Source organism: Plutella xylostella, chromosome 18 (genome assembly GCF_932276165.1).
Source record: "Plutella xylostella chromosome 18, ilPluXylo3.1, whole genome shotgun sequence".
NCBI lineage: Eukaryota > Metazoa > Arthropoda > Insecta > Lepidoptera > Plutellidae > Plutella > Plutella xylostella.
In genome coordinates, this window is record NC_063998.1 from 6,598,626 (window position 1) to 6,616,308 (window position 17,683).

The following is a 17,683-nucleotide window of genomic DNA, read 5'->3' on the forward strand; positions in this document are numbered from 1 at the left end:
TTAAAGATAATTTAGCTAGGTAATCCGTTAGTTAGTCATCATATTGTCAACATGATAACTTTTATCTATTTTCTAATATTAGTATGCCCATTTTCCGCCATCTGTTGTCGAGTAGCAGAACTTCTGCGACACCTAGCCACTAATGTAAAAACTAGAAAATTCCAAGAGATTATCCATTGTTTAATGTGTTTTTAATAATTAAGTAGTAATAAAGTAATTTTCCGTATCTCTTTTCATCATAATTAGTTCAGTACATTAATTAACCAAAGTTATAAATGTTGCAACATTCGACCACGGCGACAGTGGCGCCAATGTTTTCCTTATATTCAGGGTGTGTTTTCACGAATACCTCATTCTTCTGCAAATCGTCCTAGGGTTAACATCCTATTACAATCCAAAGTGAATCTGACATTGCAGTGAAAGCCAAGTGTTTCAACTGTTGAACAGTTGTGTATGCCCGGAAAAGTCAATATTTACAAACTCAACACATACAAATCAGTTTTTTCTCGCGTCAGCCGGAGTACAGTGGAAACGGACCGCGATTTACGTGCATCCGATCGATACTGCACGAGGATTGGCCACAGTGCGCGCCGTCAGTTAACAACAACGTTGCACCGCGAGGTCTCGAGCAGCGAAGATGGCGTTTATGATGCCGGTGGTGAAGAACGACTGGGATATTTACAACTCGGGCAAGTCGCGTCGCGTGTCGGAGGCGGAGCGGCCGGGCGGGCGCGTGCGGAAGGTCTCCGAGTCCCGCTCCGAGGGCCCCGCCACGGCGCCGCGCGCCGCGCTCAGCCCGCACCGCAGCGCGCCCGCCATGCGCTCGCTCTCCTACTCGCGCCCGCCGCCCTCGCGCAGCTCGCTCCGGGTGCCCCTCGACAACCACAGCCCCAAGACCCCCGGCAGCCCGCCCGCGCGCCCGCCGCACGACAAGTTCCACAACAGGTTGGTCGACAAGTTGAAGAAGGCGTTGGGCCGGGCCGACCCTCGCTCCGCCGAGCGCACGTCATGAGCTAACCGCCGGTGCTGTGTGTTCAGGACCCGCGGGGACTCCCCGGAGCCGCGCTGCTCGTGCGTGCCCTACCTGTGACGTCACCGCCGCCGCCGCCGCCGCCGGCCGCCAACAACGCTGAACGTAACTATATGTTACATCTCCACAATGCAATAGTATGTAGATCACATTTGTTTGCTTTTTCTAACTGTTGCATGTGAAGCACTATGTTTAATCAGAATGTGTCAGTATTAGGTTGTATTAGGGCTGTTTGTTGTATGATAAGACTGCGCTTAGCCTAGGGTTAGGAGGGGGTCACGGCCGCGGCCGCGGCTCCTGCATATGCTGGCAGTTTACGATTGTATCTGTGATTCGATATTTGTAAGTCGCGTTGTATTATTTATTTTATAAAATAGTATAATCGGTTATGTTAAAAATGTGAAACGCCTGACCATCCAAGGGTTTCTGTAATCTAAATTGGGGACGAGTGGCTGGCTACAAATTTGGTAACCGTACAATGTTGAAACAAGTACCTTTTATTATAATTAAACTAAATTTTAATACCAAACTGTCGATATTAGAGGACGGTGCGAGGCAGTGATAATTTAAGTGTATTGATATTATGACAAGGTTCCATTTGATAGATATTATGTATGTTGATGTTTTGTTATTGATTTTACGCTTTGGATAAAGTAAATGTTGACTTGTAGCAAATAAATGACTGTGTATGGACCAGCTTTATAAAAAAATATTTGTAGTTTTTCAGTGAAACTGAGTCAAAGAAGTGTTGGCGTCTAGTGATATATTTATATCGTATAGCTTTCAGTTTATGAATGAGTATTATTATGTTTTCATAAGTAATTGGTGCAAAAATGTGAGTCTAAAATACTAAATGTGAAGTTATGAACGAATGTAGATGTTAGATATCAAAGAATGTAATTCCTAGGACATTTAAGTAGGTGTCGTAAATGTTATTACTTATAATGTATTTCAAAGTTCCTTATTTTCGCTAGATAGAAGTTTTTTTTGTACTTTAGTAAGTACTTACAATCAAGAAAATCACAAACTGCCATACTAGGTACTGTTATGTTATGGATTATTAGGAGTTCAATTAGTTCAAACATTTGTCAAAATTATTGTTACTAAATTCACATCAGTGCTTGAAAATTTAAAGACTGCAAAAGATAAACCTGTACCTAGATTTTTTTTATGGTTAAGAGCTAAACTAAAAATGACATTGTAAATAACGATCTGCCATCATGAGTTACTTGTAATAACTATCATGTACATTAATTATCTGTATGGATTTATACCAACCTAATGAAATAATAAAACTTGATACATAATCTAAACTTGATGTCTTTGATTCATACTAACCTAAGCCATACACATCCTAGTTCATCCTACCTCTCACTCTTTGGTCTAAATATCATACAATGTAACGATTTCTCGTAGCATGTATGTCTATGTCTACCATTAGAACTACCTACCTGAATCTTAATTAAAGTATCCAGGAAGGGACGACTCTGCCTGTTCCTGCGTTTTTCGTCAGTATAAAGTAACCCCCCAGGTTTAAACATTTGAAGCGTTGTATGACCAAAGGGTACGCAAAAGGAGCCCCGTTTTGCCACTTATCGCCTGTCACTTCCCAGGCAAACAGTGACTGAATGAAATCTGATTGGCCAACCCTTTCACTACAATTACAAAGCCTAGTCTCTTATGCATGCGGACGATACAGAAAACAAAATCCAAGTTACCGAAGTACTTATACACTCACGAGTCACGAGCAATGAAATTGAATGCAATATTAGTAAGCATGACATTAAGCAGCGCATCAGAATATTACCAACTAAAAACTAAAATATTATGATCAAATTCTAACTCAATATTTTTTTTATTTGGGACAAATTTAGACATTTTGTAAGTGGCACTTTTTCATTGCTCGTGAACGAAGTTAAAGACCTACCTATACTATCCAACTCGACCATAATTTGATCATCAAAGCACGGTACACAAAACGAACACAAAAGCATAAAAGGAAACCCTTACCTTACACACCTTTGTATTTGACTATACAATACACCGTTCACTGATAACAACGATTGTCCCTCCTTACACGAAACTCTTCCTTATCGTTGGGCAATAAGGGCCCCGCACTGGTTACTTCGTAAATGGCACAGCGGGGCCACTCTATACTGACGAAAAACAAACGAACGAGAGCTGTCGTGCAATCGGCACGTTTAATACAGCGAGATAAGAGTGGTGGCCCGCGCAGCAGCGCTCTAAAGCTTAGTTTTTCGTCATATAGAGTGGCCCCCCTGCCGTAGGTCCGGGTTATCCCGGTATTGATCGTCAAGGGTGGGGAGGGGGGTGTCCCGCGCCCACTCTAGAATGTTCCACAAGTGCACCTTGCACATGCAAATATTGTTACACAGATAGACACAGTTACTTTTATGTTCGTTGTTTACTTTTCACAGTGGGTGGGTTGGGTTGGGTACAGTTATTTTATTTATTTATTTATTATTTTTCATGGAGAATCAACAGCATGTTCTTATTTATAATAACTTAAAATAGCTATTTAATATAATATTAGACAGGCCATTAACAGATTCCCACATATAGAAACAAACTTAAAGTATACAGATAAAAAACTACGCTAGTTACAAACTAACAGCGGCAAGCGCCACTACGCCTAGTTAGATTTAAGTGCCTACTGACTTATTATTATTGGCAACATAATATTAGAAGAAAATAATAAAACAGAAAGCTACAATATTTGTGGCATTTGAATATTAAATACCAAATGCAAGTGTGCCCCCAGATAATTGAATTAAAAATAAATGAAAATATTTTATAAAGTTATTCACTTAACTAACTACCTAAATACTTATATTAGTAGTGTACTATTTTAGTTCAACCGACTCATCAATGAAAAAGTTTTTAATTTTAGAGAGACTACTGCAGAATAGGTCAATTTCCGATTCGGTGAAAATTCTGTTGTACGTGTTGCATGCCCTTACCAAGAAACTATTTTGCCGGTAGTTACAGTTAGCGGAGGGTACATGTAACAGTGGCCTTTTACGAGTCAAGTGATAAGGAACCCTTAATGCTATCTTGGATAATTATTATCAGTTATTGATATTGTTCATTAGTCATTAAAAGATTTCGGTTGGTTTTTTATGTATGTATAATTATGTATACTCATTCTGAATTTAAAATAAGAGACGTGATAAAAGAAATGGAAGCGTTCTGGGATTGTTAAACTAAGCTTAGGTAGGTATTATGTTAAGCGCTTAAATCCATATCCATACGATAGCAATACAATTTCTGATATTTTCCTACGTGACTTAGATACTGCTAGTGTTAAGCTACCTATCTAGACCATATAAATAAACCAAAAGTTATTGGACAGGTAATCCACCAACTATTTTAGTGTTTGTTTGCCTCTAGGTTGTAGACAGACCCCGACTCTACATATCGTCCAATTTACGACTCAAATAGCGGAATGGAGGTTCGTATTTCACAAACTTGGATGGATCACGACTTTTTTTCTGACTTATGTTGCCGCTATACGCTACAGCTGTGAAAATTTATGCATGCAGGTATGCCAAGGTAGGTACAGTAAGGTGCAGATAAACCTGACCCCCCTCAGAAGCATTGTTAGTATGAGAGGGGGGTCAGGTTTCTTTGCATCTGACCGTACTATCGGGGAATTGGACGACCACTACCTTGAAGATACCCGCGTGTTTAGAACAATCACACAATAAGGTACCTAATGACAAGAAGAAGAGATGTTGCTATGAGATGTTGTTATAAAATCGGGCTAGCATGGATTTCTCCGATAGTATTTCTGAAACAACTAAGGGCCCAACCTAATATTGTATAGATATAAGATCCGAAACAACTATACATATATAAAGACTCAAAATGTAAATATACTAAGTTTTTCGAAGTTAAGAAGATAACAAGAAGCAAGTAGGTAACATACAGATTACTAAATGTGAAATGACAAATACACGCAATTGATATATTCACACTTCTGGCATTCGATGATGATGATGAGTACGATGACAATCCAATGTACGATCGAGTGTATGTTTCAGTGACGCAAATGCGCTGAAGTGTTCAGTTCGTAATCGTATATCTTATGCGATGTACCTATTGGCTCGGGACCAATTCGTCAACCAACATCAAGAGTGGATATTTGATTACTCGAGTTATTATTTCAAATACGTCAGAGGAAACATGTGCAATCTTTTGTGGTTTAACGCCGTTCATGTTTATCTAGAATGTAGAGTAAAGCCTCGTATCCACAGTGAATATTATAGCGAGATTGCACTTCTGTCGGACGGTCGTTAGTCGTTAGGAGAGGTCATGTCCAGCAGTGGACGATTACAAGCTGATGATGATGATGATGATGATATCTCTGTAAATAAATTAAATTAAATGAGACTGATATACAGAATATAAAATACCCATTTAGTACCTCTCTTCACGTTGTACTTACAGCTAAAAGTAAGTCCCTTGCGAGTCCCCTCTGACTACTTCTTCGGGGATTACAGTCGTGAGCATATACGGACGTACCTGTGTAAGTATGAGATGCGTACTGCGTATGCTACACGTTGTATGTTCATAAAATTATAGTTTGCATTTTGTAATCAATAACCAAAGCTTTATCACGATAAAAGTATTGATGCCACTCGAATGACGAGTGTTCGAATAAGGCATTGTGTGTATGTAGTTATCATTAACAGCCAATCTTTTATCACGGTAGCCGACTACTAACACGGTTAGTTTTTGTAATGAATGAGGGACAAAGTAAAATGTACTTAGGTATAAGTTCAAGGAAATTTCCATTCGATGACGATATTATGATTGGATTGGATGCGGAAAGCTAAAGATCGCATCCAGTGGCGTGCTTTGGGAGAGGCATACGTCCAGAAGGGCTAGTACGGGTCGCATTTAAGACGTGACAAGAGTTTTGCATCGCGCTCACTCACATCGCGCAGCCTCAAGAGCGAGCGCGACGGAGAACTCTTGTCACGTCTTAACTACGATGTGCTACAGGGCCAGCAGTGGACTGCTATAGGTTGATGATGATGACGATATTATGTAGGTAATATTTACATTCAACTCCTACCTGACTACTCTTTAGGATAAATTAATATCGTTTCGTAGATTAGATGAATATTCTAAATAACAACCCTATTTTTAACAAAGTTAACTGAAGTCGTCAGTCAGGTAACTAATAAGCTGGCATTAACTAATTAGGTTTTTTGAAATAAAATGATTGAGAGGAACATAATAATTACTTATACTTAGTTATAATTTTTCCGGTGATTCTTGGGTGAATCACCTGTCAGCCATTGTTCATTTATCGCTGGTCGGTATATTTCCATATTTTATTAAAATTTACAGTGATAGAGCTGTTTTTTTTCACACTAGCTACCTACTTACAATATATTTTTAACTAGAAATTTTTACTTTTTTAGCATTTTACATAGGTACTCGAATATATAATATTAAATGCGCAGTTGTATTTTTAAAGGATACCTTTAAAGGTAACCATCGACCTAATCAAATTAGTGAGTTACGTCTTTTTAAGATTCTGTGAAATAAATATAAAACTAAACACAATATGACTTCATTCTATTAAAAGGAATATAGGTAGAGTAATTTAATAGTTAGAAAATTGTGATCATGCTGTATTTTCTTTTAGACGTTGTATTGTAATCAATTTGATTCAATTACTATTTTGCTTTCCTTACGACGTATAATATACCTACTACATTAATAAGCATTTCTTTTACAAAATAAGCATTTTTATTAACAAAAAGAAAATGTGATGTAATTTACAGAAACGAATCAAGCCATGAAGTAAGTACCTATGTAAAGTAATTGTTTTCATGATGCTACGCCGCGCCGTAGCGCCCGCGTAGGCGCGTAGCAATAAAGGGCCTTGCTACGAGAATGCTACGAATAACGTAATAATAATAAATGTATTTTATATTAAACACAGCATAAATAAACAATTTTGTGGCTGATCTTCGAATATATTTCATGATAGTCTACCTTTCTAAAAACGTGGTAACATCAGAACTTCATCTTGTGAGAAATCCGACCAGTTTACCAAAATTAACGTAAGATAATAAGGTCAGAAATACGATCAAAAACTCAAAAACTGACAGATGTATATTTTAATAATTAAATATTGATGTTGATTCTGAAGGCAGAAATTCTAATTTTAACGCTGTCAAACTAAAAAATTTGCTAGCATAAAATGACATTTACGGAAACAATCATAGAGTCGAATTTTAAACAAAGAAATTAAGGTTTTGACATCGCTAAATTTAAAATTTCTGCCTTCAGAATCGATATCATTATCTTGATGATACTGTGCAGAGGAGCCGTGTTCGTCTTTTTCACTTATAGACTATGATGTCGGAAAGTTTGGGACGAATTCAAAGGATAATAAGTTACAAGAAATCTATTTTGGTCGCGCCTTCTAAGATCTTGTTTTTCAAAGGGAAGGGCGTTTCGTCTGAAGGACAAAGCAAAATATAGGTATTTTCATGGTATTATATTTCTGAAGAACATATTGGCTAAGGTACTACAGGTAAAAGTTACTATTAACGAAACGACACCAATTTTTTCAATCAATTAATTTAAAAAAATAACTGAATATTACTCTTTTTAGTTGGTAATATCCTGATGCTCTGTTAAATGTACTTCAATGTTGCAGAAGGCGTCATTAAGTTAGCTTTTTCCGTTTAGAAGTAATTTGGTGTTTTTTTCAATGGAACTTTTTCATTGCCCGTGAGTGTATTACAGTTTCATTTATAGGGTGAAATTAGCAGTTGGCTGATAACTCACGTCGCCAGAGCAAATAACACGGTGAAACGAATGAAGTCATTTAATTTAATTAGTGTTGGGGTGTGAATGTGTCCACGTACGGACTTGACTTTATTGTATTTACACGAGCACTGACGTAGGTAAAGGTATTGTAAATGGAGGTTCATTCTAGCTTCATGAAACATGAATGTTTTCATCACTCATGCTCTGAAAATAGGTAAGAATTGCAGAACAGAGGCTTTAAAATACATAATTTCTTCCACAGGGAGATTTTGTCTAATTTCTTCATCGAGTTGCAAGTAGTGGAGTTAGTTAAAGGTACCTACATAGAGATTACAATGTAATGTAATAAGAATAATCGATTGTATTGATAAAATATAATCCAGCTGTAATTGGATTTTCAGGCTGAAGTGAGTGTTGTCACTATGATTTAGCACTTTCTACGGACTCTATAATAATTACTAAACAAAACTATTGAAATCGTGATGAAATCGATTATCTTGACAAATTACTTACTGTCATGTATTCGGTCATAGATCTAAATATACAACTTGGCTCTCAATTGACGAGCTGGCTGAGTGAGTAAAAAAAAATATATTGGTGTATGATGTACGACTACAAAAACAATATTTGGAATGGTCTGGCTGCTCTGGCACGTCAATATGCGACATATTGACGTCAAAGGGATTCCTGGCTGTTTTTAAACAATTACACATACCTAAGGTTAAATACGGACACAGATTTTCAGCAGCCATACGGTAACTTATAATCACCTGCACATGCTTATTTTCATGGAAAAAATATGATAAATAGCCCTGAATGGTTGCCTATAAAAATTATTTCATCAGATGCAATCGCATTAGCAATAGCTTTCCTGAATTTCCTGAAGCCTGCCTGCAATTTCAGGAACAAAATACTATTTATGTAGTCATTCGAAATTTCTAGAAAATATAAAATCAAAACTTTGGTCACCCTCTCTTGTTTTTCTCAGCTGATAGCGCAGTAGCGCCACTTCAATCTGTTCCATTGCATTTCATATTATTCTAACAATTTCCATATCAATCGTCGTGTTACGTAAATAGGAAATTGAACGCAATATATGCACAAGGTCGTTCTATAAATATGCCCTGGGTACTTATGTAGTTTATTGGTGTATTTATAATGTAACAATAACATTAATTACTTACTGAAATCAATACTAGTCTATTATGCACATGTGTATATTGTGTATGTTACTAACAGCTGCTTTTATTTAAGTATGTAGGTAGGTACATTATTGTTTTTAAACATTGTGAAAGGGCAGAATCCGTAAGCTTATGGACATAAAATTCTCTTACAGTCGACAAATTTCCATTCAAATTAATAAAAAAATATAACATTGATAGCAAACAAGCCACCCTGAGTATCATACTGTTTTCAGAAGTCGGCGACTGACGCAAATCTTACTAACTATAATATTTTGAAGCTATGTATATCCATATTGTTGGAATAAGTACACTGCCCATTTAAACGAAACAAGAAAGTCACGTTATTGGCGTTATTTATACCCATGAATGGGAAATGACGGTAATTGACGGCATTTCTACCACAAAAATCATGTGACTTTAAACATTTTAAAGAGGTACCTAATTATAAAAGGACTTCTCACATTAGAGTAAAGTATTCTAAACGATATTGATTTTCCAGCAATATTCACAGGTATACCTAAAATAGTTTGAGAAGACTATAAACCCCAAGAAATATGAACCTAAAAATAAATAAATGTGATTGTGTCACTACATACGTTGTGCGAGATTTTACACCATTCGAGTAGTAAGCCGAATTTCCATGGCTCGGGAGGAGGAGAGTACACGCGCTGAAAAAGAAATATAATACTTGTAGAACTGAAGGAATACCTATACGTACACTTAGCAAGTATTCCAACGGAGTATCCATTTCAGAGTGCACGAGGCACTAACAATACAATACAGGTAAGTGAGTACGGACTTCTAAGTGCAGCGCAGTTTCTGATAGGAGCAAATCTGCTCAAGCATACAGTTAAGTCTTGCACTAACACAATTTAGCCAATCAATACGCTGCATTTTATGCTACTGTTCTGCTTGTCTTTAAGTTCTCAAATGTGAAATCGAGGGTACAGTTCTCCCATATTAATAATGCGCATGCAAATCTTCGCAAACTGTCGTATTCCCGGAAACACCCGAATCAGTGCCTTAAACAAAGCACTTGCATTTTGATCCTTGTTCGAAAGAAATAGTAGTCAATATCATGTGACACATAATCGAAAACAATTTGGGCGGTCGGTGGCTGTCACCAATCAGTCAAAGGTCTCAAGGTCAAGATCAATATTACTTTTGTGGAATTATAAAGAGCTGCAATTACACATCGTTCTTGTTATTTTTTTCAAATGTGAATTTAATTTCAACTTTAATTATTTTTGACGATGCCATATTATGAGGCACATTTAAGAATAAAATATGCGTCACATTGATAGACTTCACTTTGCCAATAAAGCCACACCCAAAAGACCAAGTTTGTAATTGTAATATTATTGTGAATGATCAGCGCTGTAAATATTTTTGAACTGAGATTTTAATGTAAACATTTTTATTAATGTGAAATAATCAGTGCTGTAAATTATACTTTTGAACTGAGATTTCAATTTTTTTATATAAATCTGTGTTTGAAATCCATTTCTCCTTATAATATAAACCTTGTGTTATTCAAACCTTCTTTCATCCATCTTTACATCAGCTTCAGTAAGACACTTGAAAAGTACCTACTGTAACATTTTCGAAGTAAATTTTAATATTATGGAATATTATGAATTATCGAATCAAATTTCGTTACTGATAAATCAATTATCTCTTTTAGCACCAATTACATAATTCTACTAAAATTTCATGAAGAAAATGCACTTAACCACTCTAAATACATAATAGTTTTCTAATGCTCGGGAATACGACCGTTGCCGAACAATGACGAAGATTTCTATGTGCATTATCAATTTTGGGGAACTGTATGTTGCTTTCAGGTTCTTTGATGAAGGAGTTGACAAGTTAAACAATGGTGTGTGAGAATATACTCAGAGAATAGAGAAAAGGTAATGTGGGTGTACATAAGTGACGAGGGTTGTTTACGTCGTGGCTTTTCAAAAGCTTGTTAATTAAGTACTCTATATAAGATCGGTTAAATAGTAGATAACAAATAGGTATCCTGTAGTGTTTCAGGGACTATACAGTTCGATAGCTGAAACGATCTATAACTTTTCTATGAATAAGGGGGTAAATCTTTTCGGAATATACATAATATTTTTTTATTTGAGCCACCTGATTCTCACTTGAAAAGATAAGTTGAATGAAATGACCGTGCTTGGCTAATTTATCGCTGAACAGTACCCCTACTCTTGAAAGGCAATGTATTGCGTTTGTCTTGCGTTCCCAATATTTAAAAAATCATATAACTTCTCTTCAGAGGCGTTTTTCCAAAAAGTAAAAATACTCATATGATCAGCTAGGTAATGCCTATTTTGAAAACCTATAAACAATAATATAATGCCTACAATTTAGAAGTTACTTAGAATAAAGGCCAAAAAAGGCTATTTCGCCCAAAATCTAAAATAAATTCTACATTCTGGGTACTTACTAGGTTCTTAGTGCTAGGTTCTAAAAAAGGCTTTATCTTGATGAACATTTATGTACTTTTACTTTTTGTAAACACGATTTTGTAGAGAAGTTATGATTTTTTAAATGTTTAGTACGCAAGACAGACGCAATACATTGCCTTTCAAGAGTAGGGGGGCAGTGCTTGGCTAATTTATCGCTGAACAGTCCTTAAGTCCGTGCGTAGGTGGATTTACTGAAATAGGCCGGGCCTTAGAATCTGACTCAATTGGGTTAATTGTAAGTAATTTGATTTCCCAACAGAATCTTATCTAGACGACCGAATGGCGTAGTGGTTAGTGACCCTGACTATTGAGCCGATGGTCCCGGGTTCGATTCCCGGCTGGGGCAGATATTTGTTTAAACACAGATATTTGTTCTCGGGTCTTGGATGTGCCCGTAAAATGGCAATAGGCCCGCCCCCTATTACATTGGGACTAACATAACACTCTGGCGAAAAGTGGGTGCAGCAATGCACCTCTGCCTACCCCGCAAGGGAGTACATTAGTACAAGGCGTGAGTGCGTGTGTGCGTGTAAAATCTTATCTAGGAATATACCAGGTAACTAGAGCTTAATTGGCTTAACCGAAATTGTAAATCCAATGTTATCTTATCATTTGATTGGGTAGTGAAGGAGGTCTCAATTGATGAATCATTACAGGTATTAGCCCACTGAAATTTCAGTATACAACGTATGATAAACTACTTCCAATTACCTACATAAAGGCTATAACTATACAATTGTTGTTATCTAGAAAACAATAAATGAAACTGATACAATACCTTGCAATACATATGTTTTAGTATTGTTTAGACATGCATCGACAGAGTACCATCGGCTTACAAGTATTTGTGTATCAATAATATTAAACAAACATTTCCTACATAATACCTGCAGGTTGTTGTATAGTTGCAAACCACCCACCAGGGAGTCATTCTGACCCCTTAGCATGAATTTTCATCGTGAACGTGACGTGAAATTTCACGATGAATTTTGTAGGGACATTTTAGTTCTGCTACCGACCGCCAGGGGTGCTGTTCATATTTTCATACTAAATTACTTGATGAATACTACTTCACGTTCACGATGAAAATTCATGCTAAGGGGTCAGAACATCTCTTGTCCTACGACTCAACTTTTGGAAATTCGAGATTTTTTTTTCTTTTTCATAGAATCTTTTTTGGTCACGTTACTTTTCAGTATAGCGAGTTACATTATTAAAAAAAAACTCAGAATACACAGTTGAATAAAATTGTCGGTTATGTTATTGTAAACGAGTACATAAGTTTGTAAAATTGCTCATAATCTTTGTATTTCCCTGCATCATGGAATATAACAAGGCAGGGTGGAATATTTTATAACTACTTAAGTATCAATTTCACGTTTCGTAGACACTGTAACTACACTGCCGAGCAATAATATGCTTGTTGCTTTATTTAGCTTGTGTTTTAAGTACCCAACTCTCAAACCATTCAAAGATTCTAGTAGACATTGATTTTTGTACTGTTTTCATTTTTAGTTTTATTTCTTTCTGTTTTGGTGCAAATAAAGATAATTGTAATTGTAATTATATTAAGGTAGGTACTTACTTAGTTATACAAAATTCATTGTAATTATACAAATTAATCAGGTAAGTACCTAGTATGTATACAACGATTTGGTGGTGCCAAATTTAAATTGAATGCCTTTAAAATCGCTACTATATCATCTTGGAATGTTTATGAATCATAACATAAATCATGAAGATGGATTGGATGGAATTTAAATATTCCGTTGACGCCATATAAAGCAGGGTATTCACACCATCAATTAACGCAGACTCGTTAAATATTTTATGGTGTCGTATAAATATCCAGATCAGATAAGAATGGAAAATTTTTGCGTGTTTGATAGGTTCAATCACGATAAACTATAATTATTTTAAAAGCAATAAAATGAAACAGAACTTGGAGTTTATTTTTCTAACTTTTGTTGAAAAGATGGTATTTTCACGGGGCGGGCGGTGACGTCATCACGAAGAGACCTGAAAGAGCGATGACCTCCAGCTATCTTCCTCTGAGTCAAAGTTAATTTTATTTATCATAAACAATGGCTGCCGGTTAGTGGAAAAGTTTTAGGCAGTACTAGGTATAATAATATGGTATAGTCACATAGCTGAAACGAGGTTAATTCAGCTAGAGAGTTTTAGAGATATCTCATAGTTAAATTATATAAATTTTATTTATCGACTTATATGCGTGGTATCCATTGAAATATAATTAATTGACACAGTTTTGCAATAATACTAGTGCGTAATTCGGAAAATTGTGACCTGTCACAGGAATCATCTTCTTAGCTGAAACGAGGTATTACATTTGAGTCGTATACTGTGAAGTCTGAATCTAGTACGGGGTACGGGATTTTTATGAAAACGAAAAAAGTTTACGTTTTCTCCTATCATCTGCATACCTTATCTGTCAAAAGTTTCATGATAGTTTCATTAGAGGCGCCACTTAGTATGCGAGAAAACGTAAACTTTTATAGTTAACTATCAAACCTGTACTAGACCCCCCCGATCACCATACACTAGCCAACCGTTATATCTACGCGACCTCGCGAAGGAAGTGAATTCATTTGTCACTGCAAATAACGATCGACTAAACAATGACTCTCATATTTTAACGTCCACGTTTTTATGAGATTAAATAACCAAACTAATCATCTAATATGAAGCATATTATATTAGGTAGAACTATAAGTAATAATTCAAATGGATAATAATAAAATAAATACAAAAGAAGGTCACTTAACTACTTACAACATCAAAAGCTAAAAGTTAAAAAACACCGTTCCTAGACTACCATAATCCGCTTTCTCCTTTCCTCTTCATATGACTGAGCGAGATACAAGAGCTCCCTAAACTCAACCCGAAGGTCGCGGGTCAACCCCCGTCCTTGACCCGGGGTTGGCTGAAAGTGGGCCAACAAGATACAAGGACCCCGGTGCATGCCGGGGGTCACGTAGACACCATGTGACCTTGAGGGGTGTTTTACACGAGTGTGAAGGATTTTCAGGAACGTAAGCTACAGTAAGGAAAGGTAACATAATATTTTTTCTAGAATCGTCGTCGTAGCACGCGAGGCGACGATTATTGCTAATGTTCGGTGGTGGTAACCCCACTGCTGGTGGAACAAAGAGCTTCTAACAAAACGAATAGTGCATTGAATGCAGTTGTGTGCAGCCCTACACACCTATCTGGGTCGTCCCGGTTCCGACTAACATTTGCATATTGATCGCAGCTGAAAATGTGTAGGTTTAACACATTTCTTGGCACCACCTCCCACTTCCTAACTCACCAAAATATACAGACTGTTTTGTAAAAATAGGAATCCGCATAGAAGCGAATTCTGTACAGTGGGTTTTTAAACTTAACTACACTGTCGTATCGTATAATGTAGCGTGATGAGTGTAATGTAAAAAAAAAAACTATTTCTATCCGCCTATTAAATGTATCCGTAAAAGATAATTGAGTTGGTAGGTAATTAAAATTTTAAATGTGAATATTGCCTTATAAGTTCATTTTTTTTTATTGTGAAATTACTTCACTACTTAACAATACTGAATTGAATCTACCCAAAAATCTTCAAATCTTTCCTAGCAGGAACCAACTGCACTTGCAAACAGAAGCACCCTTGGAAGCATAATACGGTCATAACCACAATGTCTGTTTGCAACCGCTAAACTATGTTTGTAAGTACAACCTTGTGAGCTACATTAGTTAGAGAATAGTATAATGTTCCTTGTACATTAGAAAGAAGGTCGCTCAAGAAAATTATGCTTCAAAACAGCTGTGTCCCTATCACACTGTACTTCCCATGTACTCTGTAGTATTTGTGTACGAACAGTAAGGCGCCACGCATCCCGGGCCAAACCCGTCGGCACCAGAACTAGACCTGCCTCTACATTGAACAACAGAAGAACTAGTATCGAAGATGCCGATGCTAAGAGACCAAGCTAACCTGGTCAGTGGGAGAATGTGTCTGTATACATTTAGAACTGGCACTGACATCGAAATTTTGTACATAAACATTTGGGATTCGCACACGATAACCTTGTTTACCGTTTTTTTAAGAGTTTTCTTTAATTAGATGATAATGGTGGAAGCCCTGGGAAAGTGGCGGGGGCGATTAGCGCTAAAACTGAATTAAATACTAATGAACGTATTATTACTAGTATTATTACGTGTATTAAGTACGGTTAACAAATAAAATATCAAGAGATAAGTATATTTGTTTGGGAGTGATTTAGCGATTTCAGGAGTGTCCTCAGTTTTCTGTCTAAACTTTTTCATGCTTTTGATTAGGTATCTAACTTCCTCTTTTCGTTATTTTCAAATAAACATTATATTGCGAAATAATAATTAAGTTACAGCTTTCATAGAAGGTACTTTTGGAATTTTATAACCGTAGACATGAATTCATTAAATAAAAAAAATAATCAATACTTATACCTATACGTAACGTTATAGAACCTTATCTTGGACCTTGTCCCATTTCCCTACATACGGTATTAATGCACTATTCATATCCTGAAGGCTGTATCTGTATTGATTTTCAGATGCATTATTATTTATTAGTCGATTTGTGGCTCCATAATTAGAAAAGGCTCTGTTTTGTTTGTAGTGATAAATGTAAGGGGTAGATCTTACAATTACTTAAAATAAATAAGTTTTCTATGTTCCAATGTGTATATAGGTAAGTAGTTTTTTATAACTTATTTTCAGTGACGTTGTTTTAAACATTGTGACCGATAAGAGCCGCTGTTACAAAAAAATATATAATTATAAATATATATAATTATAAATATATATATATATATTATTATTATTTTTCCTGCAAAGCCTCGGATTATAAACTGCGGAATAACAGTTGCCCGTTGCAGAGAAGAGTTATTAGTAACTTAGAAGTTATGATATAAGTTATATTATCACTTTGCAAATTGAAGTTACGGTGGACTATGCAATAGTCATTGCAACCGAAGAATCGATCCAGGATCAATCAAGACCAGGAACAGACATCGTAGCGTGGGACGCCCTACGATCCGCAGCACGGACGACCTGGGACAGGATGTGGCTGCATGAGGTAGGCCAAGGAAAACGTATTATGATGCTCCGTGGCAGAGTCCTCTATTGGATCTGATGACAATCATAATTATAATTTTCGATCTAATATAGCATAGTATTCGAATAGAATTTTGACATGTTATTTAGAGACGGTTAGACAAGGAAGCCACCTCATATCCGTGTTATGTACATAATTGAAACAATTACAACATTGGCGTCACAGCAATACCGCAATCTTTCAGATTATTCTGGAAAGCTTAATAAATCAACGTTAAACGATACCAATTGTTGATCTGCGTCGCACCTAAATTTTGCGTTGTCGTTACAATCACGTCCAGTTATAAGCGGTTCAATCTGGACCTAACTGGTGTCATCATGGGCTGATGAGTCTCCAGAACATACCAAAGACCAGACTAAAATGACCTTTGAAAGTCTATAGAAATGCCTACAACTGCACTGACTTTCTGAGCGTACAGAGAGCAGTGCAAGGTCCAGCTATGCTGGTAGGACGAGTACCTATTGTATGTTATTGTGCTCCCTGTAATAAATGTATGTTTATTTATAGACGGTCCATTTGTTCAGTGATCTGAAGCGACTCTGATTTTGTTATTTTTGTGCGCTGCATGGAGTAAAGTGCCTTCCTATCTATATGTATAATTATTTTTTTCCGCAAGTTGTTCGTAGTTGTCGTATTAATTTGTAACATAAAAGAATTGGTAACATGAAACATCATGTTCCTAAAGAAATAAACAAATTGAGATCCATCCACCATTCATCCCATAAATTATAGGAAACCTTTCGTCTTATTCAGATTCAGATTTGATTCATTACTGAAGTGGGCAATTTCCGCCTCTGAACGTTTCATAATTAATAATAATAACAGGAGTCTTGACATTGAATATTTCACTTCCTTCAGCGAGCAGTTGGAGTCACAAAATTTATGACTAAAGAATGCGACATTAAAATTATAAATAACCCGTGTTTTGTTTCTGAATCAATTCAACCTGTTCTAATTTTGAATGTTTATTTTCAGCTGAACATTTAAATTATAAAGAATTAAGTAGTTCAGTATTTATTTA

General features: G+C 36.3%; 1 protein-coding gene across 1 annotated transcript; it reads left to right on the forward strand.

Moving 5' to 3' along the window:
- Positions 1–341: 341 nt before the first annotated feature.
- Positions 342–2,343, forward strand: LOC105387980. Its single transcript, XM_011558801.3, has one exon. The coding sequence runs from the start codon at positions 638–640 to the stop codon at positions 1,010–1,012; it is 375 nt and encodes a 124-aa protein (XP_011557103.1). The 5' UTR covers positions 342–637; the 3' UTR covers positions 1,013–2,343.
- The last annotated feature ends 15,340 nt before the right edge of the window (positions 2,344–17,683 follow it).